Source organism: Oryzias latipes, chromosome 16 (assembly GCF_053564925.1).
Source record: "Oryzias latipes strain Hd-rR chromosome 16, Olatipes_Hd-rR_3.1".
NCBI lineage: Eukaryota > Metazoa > Chordata > Actinopteri > Beloniformes > Adrianichthyidae > Oryzias > Oryzias latipes.
The window spans coordinates 13,431,553-13,452,536 of NC_136252.1; the positions used below are offsets into that span (position 1 = coordinate 13,431,553).

Below are 20,984 nucleotides of genomic sequence, written 5' to 3' on the forward strand. Positions count from 1 at the left end.
CCTCACTATAAACAACCCCAAAGTGGCATTCACACAATCCTCTAAAAACCTGTGCTTTGAGCACCAGCCCCTCCCAATCAACAAAAACATTATGACGTAGATAGGAGAGGAACAACCCCTTCCAGGAAGAGTCTGCTCTGTCAGCACTGGCCTACACACACAGACACACACACACACGCACGCACACACACACGCGTACACACACCTATGTTCTCCGCGGAGCTATTGGTGATCAGCAAAATGCTTTTGTAAGACTCCACAATATGCACACTCATCTTCGCAAAAGTTTCAAACGTTGTTTGTTTTTGTGGGCGAGACGCAGACACGCTGCCGAGGCCGGCTCTAGGTGGGCGTTATGAAATGAGCGGCACCCACAAGGAGCGAAAGGCGGAGCCTCAGAGATTGAGTTTTAGAGATTGAGTCTCAGAGATTGAGGGTAGGAAAAAGGGCTGCCGAAATAACTCATGTTTCATTTAAAGAAATCATTCTTTAGTGTGTCATATGATCATATATATGAATATAGTTTACTCTGAAAATCTTAAAAAGCATGATATAGGCGGTTGATCCTTTAATAAAATGAATCTTGAATTGAAAACCTGATGAACGTATTAAGTCATAATTGAAAAAAAAAGTGCTAGAAATTGTGAACTATTTGAAATGAAATGTAGAAAACTGATAGCATGTCTTGTTCTCAGTGGTTATGGCTCATTTCTAACTCTTCATCCAGTATGCCGCCAATACGGATCATACCATTAAATCCAGGACTCTGCTTCACCTTGAACGGAAAAAAAATTGAATAATATATTTTCATATAATTGAAAGTAATGTCAGGCATGAAGGGGTTAAATTAAAAATATATCAGAAGTGAAACAGAAATGAACTGAAAACCAACAAATTTCTGTCTTGAAACCATGAATTCTTAAGCAAATGTTTTGCCCTCAGTTCTGTTCAGCTCACTTTATTAACCACATACCCCCCCCCCCCCCACACCCTCTCTCTATTTTCTACTTTTCCCATTCCTATGAGAGTGTTTGATAAAGTAAAGTTTTAATCACCACATCCTTCATGGCCCCCATCTTCAAAGGAGGGATATGACTGTAACTATCAGGCTTTAGTGTGCTTAAGAGACCCCTCCAGCCCTGAAATGCTTCACTTTCAGCCTGAGCAAACGATGGAGGCCTTGTAAGAATCTGACAATGGGGAGTGAGGACTGAGGCTCAGTGGGGATAAAAAGAGGGTTTTTAGATGACATTTAGTCAAAGTGTGCAACTCTTATAGAAAAGTCTATATATTTATCATAAAGACATAAGGTATTCTTAAGTATTTGGAAGGCAGTCCCTTTGAATACACACAGATGACCTCATAGTGTTGCTCAACCACCACACAAGAAAAACAGTCTGTAATAGTCACTCTGTTCTCTACATGAGCAAAATCAACAGCGACTTTTAACCTTTTTTCCTGTTTTTACATTTCTGACAAACTATTAAATTCCATTATCTCTGAACAATCTGAAAACATGTCCTGCTTTCATCAGGTCTGCATTTAACAACACTAGAAAGTCACGTTTACATGACGGGTTTGTTTTCTCTGCCAGTCACTTCCTCTATGACTGGTCGTTCAAACAATTGGGTTTATTTGTTCAGTTCAGTCAAGCAGAGCACTGACAGACTCTGGTTTGAAAATCTCAACTGCTGGACTGGAATTCCTCTTTTCCCAGAACTGAAGCCCACGTCTCCGCACTGTTTCGCCTTTTTGTTTGCACACAAGCATCAGTGTCCAGCTCCCAAAGGTGGCATTGTGCTCACAGCCACATCAAAGTGTTCTCAACCTGACGGCTGAAAAACAACTGCCATACAAAAAAGCAAAGCTGCCAGCATTTCTGTATTACGCAACATCATCTTGGCCTTGGATTACACAGATTACTTTAATCTGTTCTCTACTAGTTGCATTTCTTTCTGATAGAAGAGTTCAAGTTATGTTGGGATACTTTCTTCTTCCAGGGCTGTACGGTGACGATGACGACAAATAATGTGAAGCTGACATCAAGTCTGCTTTTGTTTGTTACATTCTTGAAAACTCTAAAGCTGAAAACGCCCGAATCTACTTTTTTTTTTGTGCCTGTTTTTTACGTAATAACGAGATTACAGCAGATGCAGCGCGGCCTGCACAATATATCACACATTCATAGCCACATGTCAAGCTGTGCAATATGCATATCGCAAAAGACGGCGAATATTGCAATAAATGGTTGTCTGAAATGTGCTAAAACAATCTTCTGGCAGCTTGAAGTATTTAACGAACCAAATAAATCCATTTATGCATTTGACCAATCAAATGGAGCACTTTTATGTTAGATGTTGGCCTTCTATGTAGACAAGGGTTATTTAGAGGATAATTTAAGTTATGTTCACTCTTATTTAAATTAAACTGTTGCAGTGAAAACTGAAACAATGTCTTTGGTTTTTCTATTTGTTATATCGTCATCGCAATATTGATCACTAATATCGCGATTTTTCCTCATATCGTGCAGCTGTAACTGACAACATCAGCCCAATCTCCACTTAAGTTAGACGATGGTGGAATTAATCGATTATAAATGGCTCATTTCTTCTAGTGTTCGACATTTACTCTGACAAACTGCTTTGTTTTGCTGCAGATTGTAAAAATATGAACAAAGAGTTGTTGGTGTTATCTCATTATCACACAATTATCTCACAAAACAAAATTTGTTTTCTCGTGATAACGAGAATGATAAATGGTAGATGTCGTTGTTACGAGAAAGCTGTCACAAAAAAAAAGTAGGGTATGGCGTTGGCGTTTTCAGTTTCCGTACTGACGCCTTTTCTACTTGTAAGCCTAAAAGAGGAGAAGAGAGGAACATGACCCAAAGTAGCAACTATAATTATTAATGGGACAATTCCATTTAAAGGATTTTGCTGTGCAAATCAAATTATTTTGAATTTTGAGCATTTTTGTGGTTATGCAAAGGTTTTGGTATTAGTTAGTTTTATTAAAGTATTTGGTTGGATATTTAATATATCTTACTTTCAACTATATTGAAATGACCTGCTAAAGAACCAGAAATGTCCTCCACAAAAAAAAGTATTAAAATAAAACCCCAATCCTATTAAACTGTCGTGACAATAAACTGTTTTGGTCAAAAGAACCATACAGTGAAACCAATGAGCCTAATTAATGAAATTTTTATTACTTTTTTTTAATAAAAGAATAAAACTGGTCCCTTTGCAGAATTATTAATAAAATGAAGACAAGTAATGTTTGGGGGAAATCCTAACTATATAAAACATGGACTGCTGAGCAGAGTTTTGATGCTCGTCATTTTAGCATCTACTCAGACCGCTTAGTGAGTATAGACGGATGTGAAAAAGAGCTAATGACTCTCAACTCTTTCCTTGTGTCCCCAGACAACAGGCGGGTTAATTTATGACCTTAATGAGAGAAACACAACCTACTGTTAATAAGTTGCTTCACAGTTTGAGATGATTAAATCCTGGGGCAGAAATCTCAGCTGCACAGATGCACCCTTAGAGCTTTTGGAGCCTCTTTTGCTCTAATTGTCTTCCACAAAATTAAAAGCCAACAGGCATGAGACGGCAAATAGAACCACACACACACACATACGGCAGTCTTTTATCCCTATACCATATATATATGAAAAAGGGCCCAAATCTATTATTAATAATCTACTGAGTATTAATTATTCGGTGGGGAATGGACTTGGAGGTCTGTTGCTAAAAGTGGCCATTGGAGCTGGAATTCCCTCGAGTGTTCAAAACTCCCAAAAAACAGCTGTTTAAGCAGTGAGAGCTGTGCCTGTGCAAATACCCCACTTCAGTAATGGGAGCGTCCAACTTCAGAAGCTGCTTTTATGCATAGGACATGAGGACAACTTTCTGTGTAAAAACAGCAACAAGCTTTGAGTTTGAGCTGAAATTCAATCAAATGATGTTGATGGCAATTCCTTCTTCTAATATAAATAAGGAATCTAGGTCTCTTTCCACACAGACAGACAACATTCCATTTCTTTGGCTTAAAAACGATCTCAAAAATACACTTTATCTCAGTAAGAATTCATGAAAAATGTTTCTCGTAGCAGAATTCCCATAGGCAGTCTCATTTTTAATTATTGTAACTTCCCTGATATTTTTATTTATAAAAAAAAAAAAAGTTTGTCTGCCTTAAAGCTTTAAATGATAGAAAATGGTAACACAGTGTTGATAGAACTGCGGTGATTTTGACATATTTTTAGCATGAGAGTGCTGTGAAAGCTGCTGTCAATGACTTACCAGGACTCGGTTCTCCGTCTTATCTCCCTTGACCTCCAGCTTGACCCTTTTCCTCAGGGACAGCTTCACCTTCCTCCCCACAGAATCCCTCACACTCTCTGCAAAGAAACAAAACGATGAGCGGTCAGACTTCAGGTGGAGAATCTGCCCCCGAGGTGCATTTGTTCCCCCTGTAACTGAGGAGAGGGCAGACCAAAAACCAGACAACGGAATATTTGACGTTCTTGCCAAAGGGAGGGAAATGACCTCTCATAACCTGCAAATGAAATATTTCTTCAAAAAATGTACATTGTGTTGATTTACTGAACAAGATTCCAAATTAGGATTTTGCATCAATTTCAGGTACATGGTAATATAAACTCTCGAGATGGATCTAGACCAGGGGTCTACAACCTTTAACGTTAAAAGAGCCACTTAGGTCAGTTTATTAAGGACCAAAACCCAGCTAGAGCCACAATCTCCCACATTACTGTTTAGAAAAATATACGTAATTCATGTTCTTGTGACCATTTGTGACATTTAGAAAATGTAGCTTTGAGATATTTACAACAGTATATCAATTTTATATTTTTCCTATATATAACCTATATATTTTACTCTTAACAGCAGGATATACAAGTTCCTTTCAAAATAAAATACACCCTGTGTCAAATAGGATCCTCCTGCTGCAGCAAATCTACTTTAAAAATACAGGAAAGTCAAAGATGGTATGTTATATCATAACTATGCTGCACGTTCATCCTTATTCTCCTTTTACTATCAAATAAAAGCATGTAAACATTAAGTTCAAATTACCATTTTGGAAAAACTCTAAATAAATATAAATACAATTCTATACTTTGTACTTTGCCTCTGGAAACCAAATATCCTGTTGTGCTGCGGAACATACTAGGAGTTTTAAGAATATTCTAATAATAATCCACCACAAAACCTAATCAATTCAACAAAAAGAACTAAAACTACAGAAAAAATAGTTTTTTAACATTTGTTTCCAAAGCCAAAGAGCCACAGCGATGGACACTTTTTAATACATCTTTGTCAAAAAGAACAGACATAACTTCATCATTAATAATGGAAATAATGACAAATGTGAACAAACTAGAGGTAATGGGGAACTTCCCTGTTCAGACATCAGGGCTGTGAACAACCAGAGAGCTGGCTTAAAGGGTTGATCGGGGTCAGCCTCCTCGTCATGCAGCTCACGCACACACATACATATATCTACATACACAGCAGCTGAAGTCAAACTGTCTGTGTGGCGTGTGTGGCACACCAGCCATTCTGCATGCGTACCTCTGAATCCCTGCCTGCAGGGGACTCACAGCATCATCAGAGCAAAACTGATTATTAGAAAGTGTGCCAAGTTTTTCAAACACCACCTCTTAAGGTCCATATCCTTCACTGAAACTGAGCGCCAATTGTTTTTTTTTTTTAAGTACAAGAGTCAAGACCTTTGAAAAATAGCTTTTGAAAAAATGTAGACGCCTGCTTTAAAAAAACACACAAACACAAAACAGCCTCTGGTCCCTTCATACAGACATCTAGAGCAGTGTTTTTCAACCAGTGTGCCGAGATGGTCAAGTGTGCCGTGGGAAATTGCCCTCATTCACTGATCTAAAAACATTTTCCATCTCCAGGAAATCAGCTCTTTGTTCATCCAAACAGGCCCTGATAAAACACTGAGTAGTTGGGAATATAAAAGATCTTAAAATTACTTTTTCTTTGTGTTTATTTAATTCTATTAAAGACATTTTGATCAGAATCACGGTACCGCGATTTAGCTGCAACTATAACTGTGTAAGGAAAAGTCCCGCCCCTTTAACTGTCTCTGCCAATCATTCTTGAAGGCTTAATCACATGTCATCAGTCTGACCAATCAGAAGTGGTTAAAGTCTTCACTTCCTTGTTCTTAATTCTGCTGATAAAGTCGCTCAGTTCTAACAAAAATACCAGCTAAAGCTCGTCTTTAGCTGGTGGTTCAGCTCCTAGAAAAAAACAGCCGCAACTTCCTGCTTTTCCTGCCACAATTATCACAAAAATCCACGTGAGATTGCGGGGGGTGGTGGGCTGTCGATCAATACAGACCATGAATTTCTGCTTTTTCTTTTGTTTTGGATGCTGGTGTGCCGCGGAATTTTTGTCAGGGTTAAAGTGTGCCGTGGCTCAAAAAAGGTTGAAAAACACTGCTCTAGAGCACTAAAATGTCTCAATATTCTCTTAACTTTTTAGGATTTTAACAGAAACAACTGGTCACTGAGTGCTATCACATGAAAAAGAGGTGGAGGAAGGGAAGAAAATGGGCTTGTTAAAGCTCAAACTACTAATTCTCCAGCCTTTAAACCCACTCCTCTATGTAATCAACCCAAAACCACAACAGAGGAGGCTCTTTATGAGGATTGAGTGCAAATGATTCGGTTCCTGTTGGACGTAGTATGCACCAAACTTAAAAGTTAAAGTCAGGGCATTAGTTATTTATTTCTTTTAAGGATTTTTTCTTTGACCCCATCACCTTTGCATGAGTTTGCTCACATACAGACAGACACTTATTCACTGGGAGAAAACAAGCACATGTGCCGTTCAGGTTAAATGCATGAAGGAATGAAGTTGGCACACTGAAACTATTCAGGTGCCACAACAGCCTTCCCATTTTCTCAGTTTCTGCTCAAAACAAAAAAAAACTACATCTAACTTAATCCATTCCTTTGCCTTTTCTTTTTCACAGCATTTTTCCGCTTTACCCTAACTATGTTTTCTACTACGTGTTTGACCCATAACTTCCAAATGCAGGTCCCTCATTTTATTGTGTTTCTCCAAAGGGTTTGATCAGCATATTGTGTGCTACCAGCACTGTATGCTCTGTTTCCGACACATTTTGCTCCATCTGTAACGTCACACTCCGACTCTTTTATTTGTGCTGAACGCCACGAGTGATGATGCATTCTGCTGCCGGCTCACAGACAATGGCAGGCTCTGCTCCCCCAAACAACACCTCATGACATGAGATCACCACACGCCCACGTGCACGGCTGCAGAAGTGGGTCAGCACGGCTACAGGAACTATAGTTTTGCCCCATTCAATAGGACACCTGTTCAGAGTTATGACGTTTTATTTTTACCTCTTTCTGTTAGAAAACTGTCCAGATTGTGACCAGGCTAAAGGAACTTTACATCAAATAGAAACTTGAATTAAAAGAACTCATCCCTCGGAATATTTTTAAATCCAGGCTGAGATTGGAGGAGAACGTCACTTTTAACTGTACCTGTTTTACATAAGCTCTCATTTTTATTTATTTTATGTTTTTAATGCTGACATTTTTTTATTGTAAATGTAATTTAATGTTTCCCCCTAGCCAAGACACCCTTGAAAAAGATATTCTTAATCTCAGTGGGACAATTCCGGGGTAAATAAAGGTTAAACAGATAAAAATAAGAAACATTTGCATTCGGCAGTCTTAAAAATAAAAAATAAAAATATCACCAGATGGTCACATGGTAAAATTAATTAAGCTTTTGAACAGATGGACATTACAACTCAAGTAAATCTCTAACAAAATGTGTTGTAATATCCACAACATTTCTTTTTAAGAAAGGAAGAAAACTAGATAACTCCAAACCAACTTGTCAGACCTGCAAGAGCAAAGGTCAGAGGTTAGCAGAGGCCCAAACAATCTCACTGAAATCTGAGATTCTAAAAAAATTCTGAACATGTCTAAAAGTTCAGAAGTTAAAATGGCATCTGAGGAAAAACACAACGGAGAGGGAGGATGTTCATGCAGACAGAGAGGCAAACAGGACTTCAGGGTTGTCCACAGTGGAAGCTGCAGACTCAGCTCCACAGCAGAGATGGGGCTGACCCACGCTTTCCACGCTCAACTCTGTCTGCAGCTTCTCTGTCCAACAGTCTGCAGCCGCTAAACAGCAACAGTCAGCACCTAACGACAGTGGTCCATGTACAACAGCCTCCCTGCAGCTGAAGCCAACCCCCCCCCCCCCCTCGTCCTCATGTGTGTGTGTGTGTGGGGGGGGTTACAACGCACTTTCAAAATAAAAGACTGGTCGGTTTGATTCCGATTTGAAAATAATGACAAAGGGAGATGTCGGGGACTGAAACTTGTTTCAGTGACAGTGATTGGCTCCGTGGGAACACATGGCTGAGATTCTGTCTTACCCAGCAGCTCTTTCGAGACCTCCGACACGTCTTCGCTCATTTTTCCCGAAGACAGAATCCAAAATGATCCGGAATGGTCAGGTGGTCTAGCTCATGGAGGAGGAACCTCGAGTGCCGGAGAGTGGGGAATGATGATGCAGAGAGGGAGGTGGGGGTGTCGGGTGGTGGTGGTGGTGGTGCCTCCGCCGCGGCCGGTGTGTGTGTTGTCCCGGTTACATGCTGCTCCTCTGCTACTGCAGCGTCCGTGCGCGGTGCTCACCGCTTTCCAGCCGCATCTCCTCTGGGTTCAATATCAGCGCGTGGCTCGTACAGCGTAGAAGAATAGGAAGCTTGCTAGAGAGGGGCTAAAGTCATTTTAAGAACATCGTGGTCGGGCATTTCGTACTAGTAAAAAAGAAGACCAGAGTAGACCTCCACGCACGTCCACCGCCAAAGCTCTGTATTACAGTAGCAGCCAATGAAGTACGGAGCCCCTCCCCGTACGGTGATGCCACACACAAGGAACCGATGCGAAACTGTGGTGGGACGGTAGGGGGCGGTAGTGAACTAGGCGACGAAAGGATTGTCATGGACCATAAACATGTCAATGAACCGCTTTTATCCTGTGCAGCAGCGATCTCTAGTGGCCAGGGGGGGTCCTTTAATTGATTTGGACTCAATTTTTTTTGGACCCAGACCCCAACCCACACAGAGACGCATATTTATATATATATATATATATATATATATATATATATATATATATATATATATATATATATATATATATATATATATATATGTATATAGTTTTATTATTGTATTTTTTATTGTATTCAGTAAAAAGAACAATATAGATATATATATTATATATATATATATATATATATATATATATATATATATATATATATATATATATTTTATGTATAGATATATATATATATAATATATATAGAATTTATATATATATATATATATATATATAATTTATATATATATTATATATATATATAATCTATATATATAGAATCTATATATATATATATATATATATATATATATATATATATATATATATATATATATATATATATATATATATATATATACAATTTTTTCAAAATAGAGATATTATATATTTTATGGTCTTCCAGGGAATTGATGGACTATGCATGGCATTTAAAAAGTATTGAGTGCAAGAGCCAAGTCCTGGACTTGTTTCCAGTCCATATTCTGCACACATGGTCCTGTCTATTATTCCAGCCACTTGATTGTGGCGCTCCATGTATGCTTTACCTACCAGCATCTTACACCCTGCAGTTATGTGCTGGATTGTTTCAGGCGCCTCTTTGCACAGCCTACACATTGGGTCTTGTCTGGTGTGGTAGATCTGAGCCTCTATGGCTCTGGTACTCAGGGCTTGTTCCTGAGCTGTCAAGATGAGTGCTTCAGTGCTGTCTATTGGTAGGACTTCTTGATATCAGCCACTTCAGGTATGGTCCGGTGGTACATCCCGTGCAGGGGTTTGTCCTCCCATGAGGATCTGTCTTCCAGCACTGTATCCATGCTCTCCATTGCCTGAGACATTCACTGAGCATACTGTCAGTTGGGGCCTTGAGCTTGATGTACTCATGCATCTTGGATGTTTCATCCTGGATAGTGGCTTCTACGCTCACTAGTCCTCGGCCTCCTTCCTTGCAGCTAGCATACAGTCTCAGGGTGCTGGATTTGGGATGGAACCCTCCATGCATGGTGAGGAGCTTTCGTGTCTTAACATCCGTGGTCTGTACCTCTTCCTATGGCCATCTTATTATTCCTGCAGGGTATCTGATAACTGGCAGTGGGTAGCTGTTTATTGCCCGGGTCTTATTTTTGCCATTGAGCTGGCTTTTCAGGACTTGCCTTACCCGTTGGAGGTATTTAGCTGTTGCGGCTTTCCTTGTTGCCTGCTCCAGGTTGCCATTTTCCTGTGGAATTCCGAGGTACTTGTAACTGTCCTCAATGTCTGCTACATGTCTTCCTTCTGGGAGTGAGATCCCTCTTGTGCGGACTACCTTGCCTCTCTTTTTCACCATCCGGCTGCATTTCTCGAGCCCGAATGACATCCCAATGTCAGTACTGTAGATCCTGGTGGTGTGGATCAGGGAGTCAATGTCACGTTCGCTGTTAGCATATAGCTTGATGTCATCCATGTAGAGGAGGTGACTGATGTTGGCCCCATTTCTGAGTCGGTATCCATAGCCAGTCTTGCTGATTATTTGGCTGAGGGGGTTCAGACCTATGCAGAACAGCAGTGGGGACAGAGCATCACCTTGGTATATCCCACATTTAATGGACACTTGTGCAAGTGGCTTGCCATTGGCTTCAAGGGTGGCTTTCCATAGCTTCACTGAGTTTCCTATGAAAGCTCTTAGATTCCTGTTGATGTTGTACAGCTCCAAGCATTCAGTGATCCACGCGTGTGGCATCTAAATATATATATATATATAGATAGATAGATAGATAGATAGATAGATAGATAGATAGATAGATAGATAGATAGATAGATAGATAGATAGATAGATAGATAGATAGATAGATAGATAGATAGATAGATAGATAGATAGATAGATAGATAGATAGATAGATAGATAGATAGATAGATAGATAGATAGATAGATAGATAGATATGTATGCTCAACACAATCAAACCTGAGAATTGAACCCAAACAAACTGATAGTAAGTCAGCTGCTCAACCCACAGAGGTCCAGCCATCCCATTTTCAAAACAAACCACTCATTTGATCTGTGAAATAAATACCATCCACCCATTTTCTTAACTAAATAAATCCCTTTTGGAGCCACATAGCTGCTGGAGCCTATCCCAACCACTGTTAAGTAAAGGCTTGGTACACCCTGGAAGGTTTGCCAGTTTATTGCAGGGCCATATAAATGCAGCCGATAGGATTCTAAAGCATCTTTTTGCTTTTTACCACACCAGAAGGCATTTAAGCAACATCCGACTCATCAAAAATATTAGATGACCACAGAGGAAAATTCTCAAGGATCCTTTGCATTAAGTAACTGCTAAGTTGGAAACCAGCTTCAGCCTAATTTCAGATTGCACAGTATGGGTTTGATGTGTAATAATGGGCTTTAGGCTATATAAAAAGGGATTTCTTATGACTGTCAATGATCCACCTGCTATTGTCTCTGTCCAGGTTATGGTCTGTGTTTCTAACATGGCTGTGAGAGACCCCTGTGCTCAGGTAAAAAATATTCAAGTTGGTGGATCCATCCGAGCGAGGTTGGCTCCAGAGGAGTAGTGGTATACTTCAGATATGTGTAGTGGTAGTGCAGGTAGATTCCAAGTAGGGCTGCACGATATGAGGAAAACTCGCGATATGCGATATTGGTGATTAATATCGCGATAACGATATAATTTGCGGTATATAAACAAATAGCCAAACAACCAAAAACATCATTTACATTTCACTGCAACAGTTTAAAAATTATACTCCAAATGACCCTTGTCGACGTAGGAGGCAAACATCAAACATAAAAGGGCTCCATCTGATTGATCAACAAGGTAAACGGGTCCTTCCGATTGGTTAAATGCATAAAGGGATTGATTTCATTTGTTCACTATTTCAGGCTGCCATGAGGTTTTTTTTGCACATTTGAGGTAACCATTTATTGCGATTTTCGCCGTCTTTTGCGGTATGCATATTGCACAGCTTGATGTCGCGATAACGATAAATTTGCGGTATGTTGTGCAGGCCTAATTTCAAGCATATTTATTTTTGTCACTTGTGCAATGCTGGTTGTACATACTGTATAATCGACCTTCTGCTTTGCTCCAAGTTCCCTTTTTGCCTCTGTTGCCTGTGTGGAGACCCTGTGTTTTCTTGTGGGCATTGGCATCTTCAACTCTCTCTATCCAGCCACACTTCACTTCATGAGGGGCTTTCCCCTCATGAAGCTGCCATCCTCCTCCTAATCCCTGCTGGAATTTTTTTGCTTTTAACATAGGATTACGGTAAGCATAAAGATGAATTTTGCCTACAAGATACCTGTTTTTGTAGGACCTTGCAGTGTTTGGACCAGAGGAGAGAACTCAGAGACTCTCCTGAGTAGGGGAGTACACAGAGAGCAGCCCCCGCATGGTTATAGCGCCGCCTCCAGTGAGTCAGTCCTGACGAGGAGGCATTTGCCCAACTTTGGATGCTTGAAATACTTTGGACCCCTACACCTTTGCTAAGTGACTAAAAAAAAAAAAAGTCAAGACCAGATGACCAAACCCAACAGACATTGCTGGACAAACTGCCTCCGTTAGGGAGAAAAGGGAAGTCATGACTTTGTCAAACTATTGTCAGCGCAGTTATTTCAAGATTCATACAAATGTATTATTCTGAAGGTGCTTAGATACTTAGACATATTTATAAAGTGATTTTATATGTTAACAATGCAGAATGAAAGTTAAACACAGAACTTTTATGGTTTTGAGAGTACATGAGTGTAATGCTAAGTGGGCCTTAAAGTGGATTATATATTGATTTAAAAATGGAATGGTTTCTTGTGCAGACAACTTACTGTCTGGTGAGCACTATTTACTTTCTCATGCACACGAGAAAGTCGAAAGTATCTGGTTGAAAGTGTTGACCAGGTGCTTAAAACACTTGCTATAGCTTAGCCTCTGCCATTAAAACCAGCAAAAACCATCATGCTCATCATGCTTATCAAAGATGAAGAGAAACTTCAGGTGCCACAATTTACAACAGGCCTCCTACACACAAAAGCCTCGGACTGGTAGCTGGAGGTCGACCTAGGAAAAGAGCTAAAGTTCCCTCTGCACATTATAAATACAAATCTCCGCCCAGACATGATAGTAATCTCTGAGGTTTCAAAACATCTGATCATGCTGGAGCTTAGCCTGTAGAAACATATGGCCCGCGGGCCGTACCCGGGCCGCCAAGTGGTTAAGTCCAGCCCATACATGAAGAGAAAAAATAATCAGAATGTTTTAAAAAGAAAGCAAGTTTCTAGTCCATTCCTGTGGTGAGTTATGATTTTTTTAAAGAAATAACCGAAATGCGCAATTCCGCCACTAGGGGGAGCAAAGGAAAAGCAAAACAGGTGAAACAGCAAATCTCTGCAGCTGCCAAAATCAAAACCTAACAGCTCTGCGTCAGGGTAAGATTTACTTTGGTTCCTTATGAACCTTACCACTGTTATCTTGCTATAAGGATGATCAGTGTTGACACCCTAATGACCAAAATACTGTCAAAAAGTGGAGTGAAAAGCTTTACAGGAAAAATGGACAGTGTTTTTTTGTTTTTTTCACAAAGCTGAATGCAAAACCTGTATGCTTGGTATGTCATTAACAGGTCCCAGTGTTAAAAGAATAGAACATTCAGCACCACTATGAGACTCCCCATACAAAAAAGTTTCACCATTTGCAGTTAAGAAAAGAGAATTACGATTCCAGATCCAACTTCTATGGAGACTTGGAAGCCAAATGAAGGAATCCAGTCCTTTATTGTATTTTCGGTTGTTATTATTATTTGAAAACACCATCATGACAGATTTATACAGCTGTGCATATTTATTATAGATGTTAAAGAGACCGTCACAGCTGAGTTTCTTAAGTTGATGGACACAACAGCTTTTTTTCTGTAGCCCTTTTTGAGTTTATTATTGGGATTGCTTCAGTGTCAGATGTCAAATATTCAGTCTTTATAAAATTGAATACACCAACTTTTTTTAAGTGAAATTAATTTTATTTGAGATCGATTGGCCCCAAGTGATTAGGCTACTATGTTGGTTGAGACATTTCTTCCAACTGAGTAAAAAACTAAAACAAAGCTGTTATTTTGCTTTTATGTTACTGGTCCGGCCCACTTGAGATCAGACGGGCTGAATGTGGCCCCCGAACCAAAGTGATTTTGACACCCCTGCTGTAGAGGCTTTGTGGGAAGTTCTCTTTGCAAAGTCCTCTGTCGACTAGGCATTGCAGGGGCTGTCAATAAGAGGGCCATTTAATCTGTGAGCAAAGCCGGAGAGAAGGCCACGAGGTGGCCAGAGGAGCTCCGATCGTCCACATCTTGAAGTCCCATGAAACACTCCTCATTCTCACGCCATGCAGGTGGACCGACAGAGTCAGACCAGGCAGCTGCGCAAAGCGGGACAAGCCTGCTCAGCCTCCTGAACCTGATATTTTTCTATTTTTATTGAGACAATGATTATAATCAGGTCCTCTGGTTTTATTTTTCCCCTCTCGGGAATATGTTGAACCTTTCCTGCGATGAGGTTTCTACCGTGGTCGGAAAACGCAGCGGAGATCCGGGATTGATTGAGCAATTCTGCAGCCAGGGTTTACTCCAAGAATCAGGCTCTGTACTTTGGAGGAAACATTGTTGAGCGCAGCTCCGATCTTTCATCCACGTGGTGGATAGATGAAGAAGACTCCGGGACAGGATCAACTTTAGCCTCCTCTAGGCATATTTATTAACCATTGAGCACGGAACAAATTCGTCTCTCTCCTACATCAGAGCTCATTCATTCAGCGAGTGATGTCATCAACCCTCGACACAGAGATACCACAACAATGACTCATGGGAACAGAAGTGACTCATGGGAAATGGAGTAGAAAGAGTAAGAGTGAATTAGTATACATTCAATACTTAACACCCCCACTCGCTCTTAACTCTTCATATTAACCACAAACATAAAACAGTTTCCTCTTTTCTTGGAAAACATCTTAAAAAACTTTTGCACGTCTAGGTGCCAAACATGTCTTGCGCAAATCTCCTCAGTTTTGATTTGGTGGCTGGTTTTGTCATTACATCAGCTACCATTTGCTCTGTAGGGCAATATTGTAAAGTTATCTTGCCACTCTTTACAGTTTCCCTTATGAAATTATACTTTATGTCGATATGTTTACACCTCTGTCTGTTTACTGGGTTTTTTGCTAGGGCAATAGTACCAGTGTTGTCCTCACACACTTTTGTCTGATTGTACTAATATTTATCTATACCATTTAGCAAATGCTCCAGGTAAATGCATTCCTGTATGGCTGATGCTAAAGCCATATATTCAGCTTCACAGGTGGATAATGCCACTGTGGGTTGTTTTCTGGTCTTCCATGAGATGAAAGAGCTTCCATCACCAAGGCTGATGCAGTATCCAGATGTGCTGCGTCTGTCTGCAGTATCTGACGCCCAATCTGCATCACTGTATGCCTTCAATCCTAAATTTTCTGCATTTTGTTTGAAACACAATCCATGTTTTGCTGTACCTTTAAGGTATCTGAACACGTGTTTCACTGTGTTCCAGTGTTGTTCTGTTGACTCAGAAAAATGCTGGGATAGCTTACAGACCACAAAACTAAGATCAGGTCTAGTACAAGTGGATAAGTATATTAAGCTTCCCACTGCTTCTCTGTATTTTCTTGCATCCTTCATTTTTTCAGCATTTTCTGAAAACACAAGTTTTGACTCACATGGGGTTTCTCTTGGTTTACAGTCTTTCATTTCAAACCTTTCCAGTAGTTTATTTACATACATTTCCTGTGACATTTTGACTTCACTGTCTGTCTGCTCAAAATCTATTCCTAGGAAATGTTTCAGCCTTCCCATGTCCTTCATCTTAAACCTGTCAGTTAGCATCTTTTTCACACTTTCCAGAACACTCTCTTCGTTTGCTGCCAAAATTAGATCATCAACCCATATTAGAAGAATGACCTTTTCATCCTTTTTCTGTTATGAATACACACAGTTATCGGCTGAATTTTGTTCAAATCCATTCTCGGTTAAACATGCATGTAACATTGCATTCCAGTTTCTCGCTGATTGTTTTAAACCATAAAGAGATTTTTGCAACATACACACAAGTTTTTCACCAGTCTCCGACTTTTTCTCGTAACCCTCTGGCTGTTCCATATATATTTTACAGTCTATGGGTGCGTGTAAATAGGCTGTTTTGACGTCCATCTGATGAAGAATGAGTTTTTCCTGTGCCGCTTTCTGCATAAGTACTCTAACACTCGTCATGTCTGCTGTTGGAGAGAATGTCTCTTCATAATCAATTTCTGGTCTCTGGCTGTAACCTTTTGCAACAAATCTTGCTTTGTATTTTTCTGATCCATCAATGTTTCTTTTACGCGCATATACCCATCTACCCCCCACTGTCTGTTTGCCTGTTGGTAAGTGAGTGAGTGAGTTTAAAAGTGTCGTTCTCAGTGAGTGATCGCATCTCTTCATCCATTGCGTTTTTCCACTGTTTTGAGTTTTTGGATGTTACTGCCTCTCTGAAGTTTTGGGGAATGTCACAAACTGCTCTATAACAGGAGTCTATGCATGCCTGCATTTTGTCCACTGTCTTATCAATCTCAAAATCATGCAGATGAACCGGTTTCTTTCTGATTCTGGGTGGGTTCCTTCTGCCTACAGTCTCACTGATTTCACCTGGTTGTGCATGTTGACTCTGTTGAGGTAAAGTTTCAGAAACATCATCCCGACTTGGTTTGTTTTCTGTATCTCCATCGTTATCATTTTCAGGAACCTGAGGATGTATGTATCCAACATCATGTTCTGTGTACTTCTCTGGTGTCTGAGTTTCTTTTTCTCTGGTAGTTTTTGTAGTGAATTTCACTAACCTGTGTTTCTGAATCTTTTCTGTTTCCGGATAATACACAAGAAGAGCTGGACTGTTTTTGTCATATCCGACGAAAATGCCTGGTTTACATTTTGAATCGAGTTTTCTCTTTTCTTGTTTGTAAGCTAAACATTCAGATCCGAATTTTTGTAGTTTAGATACGTTTGGTTCCTTGCCTGTAAACAGTTCATATGCTGTTTTCTTTGTGCGTCTGTTGTAGCACCTGTTTCTTACATAAGCTGATGTCTGTATCGCATAGTTCCACAACTTATCCGGTAGCTTGTTCTCTATCAGTAAACATCTACTCATGTCAAATAGTGTTCTCCAACCTCTTTCTGCTGTTCCATTCTGGTGAGGTGAGTAGGGTGCAGATGTTTCATGTCTGATTCTGTTCTTGGTTAACAGAGTTTGGAAATCTCTGCTGGTAAATTCGGTGCCGTTATCTGAACGAATGCACTTAACTTCTCCGTAAGGTGCAACATCGGCTAAAAATCTTTCAGTAGCTGTCACTGTGTCGCTCTTCGACTTGAGAAAATATACGAATATGGTGCCTGAATAGTCGTCAGTAAAAGATTGCGTATATTTGTGTCCTTCCATGCTTGGTGTGTGCATTGGACCAGTTAAATCAGTATGGACTAATTCTAAAGGTTGCTTGGCCTTTGCATCTGGCTCTCTGTTCCTGGTTTCTGTACATTTCCCTTGTGTACACACTTCACACAGCTGATCTGGTTTTCCTAAACTCCCTTTGATTTCCATACCTTTTACAATACCTTGTAACTTCCGTACATCATCATAGTTACAATGACCCAAGATCTCATGCCAGGTTTGAATGTCATGACACACTTTACACTGATCATCAGGACTTACTTCAACAGTCGGTAAGTAGTACAAGTTTCCATTTTCATGGATATCAAACCTGCTACCATCTTTGGTGACCATGGTGCTCTCCCCTCTTTTGAAGGTGATTGTTGCTCCTCCATCTGCTGCCCTTGCCACCGAAAAGATGTCATGTGGATATGATGGCATAAAGAGTGCATTTCGTAGTTGGGCTCTGTGTTGATTTCCAGCGTTGTCTAGTATGTAGATCATTGCTGTCCTTCTTCCTTCCGCCATTCCACTGCACTTGGTTCCATCTGCTAACTCCACTGAGTGAGTCTCAGCCTGAAACGAGTCGTCGAAACTTTCAAATTTCTTGAAGTCGTTTACAATGTGGGATGTGGCTCCTGCGTCCACCATGATGCCTTTCATCTTCACATTGTTCGGGATGCTTTCTTGCATGTTGTACTTTGCTTTGAAGAAGTGATCTTGATTGCTTTCTTGTTCAACAGCAACTTTTCTGGCTTCATCTCGTCTCCCCTTTTTCTTGCACATGGACTCTTGGTGTGTATTGCTTTTGCAAAAATTACACCAGACTTTTCTAAAGCAGTCTCTTGCCTTGTGCCCTTTAATTCCACACTTGTAGCATATCACAGTGGTACTTTAATCTTTCTTGTACGTGGCTTGAGTTTTGTGAGTGCTTTGTCTCTGTTTCACATGCATTTTCATCACGTTGTCAGCTTCTGTTCTGCTCATTTTCTCTGACTCCTCATAGACTCTCAGTCTTCTTTTAAAGTCTGTAAATGTGATTGAATCTTCATTTTGTGTCACATGAATGGCTAGGGGCTTGAATGAATCTGGCAGTCCTGCTAGTATCATGGCTATGATTAGTCCATCGCTCATCGTTTCACCTGCATCTCTTAATGCTGCGATGATGTTCTCTGCTCTTATTATATAGTCTGTTGCACTCTCTTTTTCCGTCATGCGTAGCTTGGTTGTGTACACATTTATTATTCGTGGCTTGCTTTTTCCAGAATAATGTTCTTTTAAAATCCCAAGGGCTTTTCTGCCATCATCTGCTGCTTCATGTCGTATCAAAGAGAGGCTTTTGTCATCTAACAGCCTTATAAGCTCCGCGTAACAGTCAGCGTTCTTTCTGCCATCTGCCGCAAGTTGTTCCGTGTTGGCGCCAACAGGTGCTCGTAAAATAGTCTCTTTAAGCTTTAGGCTATGTAAGTGACCCAGAAATCTTGTTTCCCACAGATCATACTTGTCTTCGGATCCGTCGAAGAATATACACTCGCCCAAAGCCACTTTTATCCGCAAATTTAGAACAAAAACTGCCCAATCTCTTGTAACACTGTGGATGTGTTGAAGTGCATACTCCCCCTAGTGTTGAGGGGTGGGCATTGCGCCGTCACGTTCGCTGAAGCCAATGAGTTATATCACTAGAGGAGACATCACGTGGTTCCTCATGGGAGGAGAGCACCGCCATCTTGGTGAGGTCAAGTTACTGCTGCAGTGAATGCATGTGAACACATTTTTTGCATAATGCCAGTTCATCGTACGGGTTTCAACTGCCAAAATCAGAAAAATGAGTCCATGAAGGAGGAAGGTATATCATTTCACAGGTAAGTATTTTATTTTTTTTTCTTTTAAGGCTGCAGGGGCTTCATTAATAGAACACATGTTGACATGCATGATGCTGCAGGGCTGTTATCAACATGCTGCATGATGTACATTTATTTTGCTGTCAATATAAATGTACATTTTATTTTGCTAAACCTGTATGCAGCATACTAGGCTATTTATACAGATTTATACCTTTCTGACTCAGTGACTGAGTCACGTTTCCAATGGACTCAGACTTCAGGAAAAAGTGGATCTTGGCTATCAAAAGAGTTAACCCAGATGGATCACTGTGGTACCAACTAGAAATACAGTCTGGCTGTTCAAAACATTTGTGGAAACAGATTTTGATAAGAGGCCAGATTGTTTTTTTAGGGTAAATCTATTGTTCACTTTTGGACTTCTTTTGATTATTATTATTGTTAATAATAATAATAAATTTTTTTTTATTATTTATTGACTTATTATTTATTTATTATTTATTGTTTGTATCGACTTACGATTGATTTATTAATATTATTATTATTGACTTATTGTTGGGTTTTTCTAAATAATTTAAATTGCATGTCAAAGAGGTCTAAAACTTCTAAATGTTTAGAAATTAATTTTAAAAATTCTTTCTAATAATTTTTTTATTTGTAAGAAGTCCTGCAACAATGCATTTTCATTCAAGTTTGACCTTTTAAGGCTGACTGTTTCTCTTCTTTAACAACAACAAATGATGTATGTATATATATATTATATACATGAAATATAATATATTTATATATATGTATAAATATATTTAAATCTAAAAATATATACAGTTCATAAAAGCTACTTAGACACCACTAAAATCAATGGAAATCAATGTCAAGTGGGCGTCGTCGACCTCACCAAGATGGCGTCGCGCTCCGCCACTGTCGGCCAGGCTTCTAAAGCGGGCGTGTCTCCTCTAGTGATATAACTCATTGGCTGAAGCATCTTCGATCGATGTAGTCAGGGTGCTGCTGCTCATGTCTGAGTAAAGGAGTAGCCAATAACAAAAGTGTCTGATGTGATTGACAGACAAACACATTCTCCTGAAAAAAGGTCTTCATGAAATAAATACGCCATTGTGAAAAACAGCAACATGAAATAAAAACAAATCTACTTTGGAAAATATTGATTTTGAAATCCAAGGTTCTAAAAAAGATGTAGGATTATAATAATATTCCACATGAATAAAATGAATAATGTAAAATGCTGTTTTAAAATAATGAAAAGGTTTTTAAAGCAAAATGAAATATATTGAATAATATAATGGCTTATTTAAAATCGGTGTGCAGGTTTTTCACAATTTCATGATCTTTTTATATATTTATGAGAGTTTTATTGGTTGATTGTGTATTTGCAGGAGTTCATATTTATTTAATTAAATATTTATTTAATTATGAACAGTATAGGACTCCATACTGATGAACCCATAT

At 39.6% G+C, this 20,984-nt stretch overlaps 1 protein-coding gene across 4 annotated transcripts in view; it reads right to left on the bottom strand.

Moving 5' to 3' along the window:
• The window catches only part of LOC101156675 (F-actin-uncapping protein LRRC16A), a 69,672-nt gene extending 60,731 nt beyond the window's left edge, over positions 1–8,941 (bottom strand). For all 4 annotated transcript variants that reach the window (XM_023964166.2, XM_023964164.2, XM_023964165.2 and 1 more), the window contains exons 1-2: positions 8,476–8,941; positions 4,308–4,405 (exon numbers count right to left, since the gene is read on the bottom strand). In XM_023964166.2, coding sequence (XP_023819934.1) covers positions 4,308–4,405; positions 8,476–8,515 — 138 coding nt within the window. In that variant the 5' untranslated portion in view covers positions 8,516–8,941. The remainder of the gene's footprint in view (positions 1–4,307; positions 4,406–8,475) is intronic.
• Positions 8,942–20,984: the final 12,043 nt, after the last annotated feature.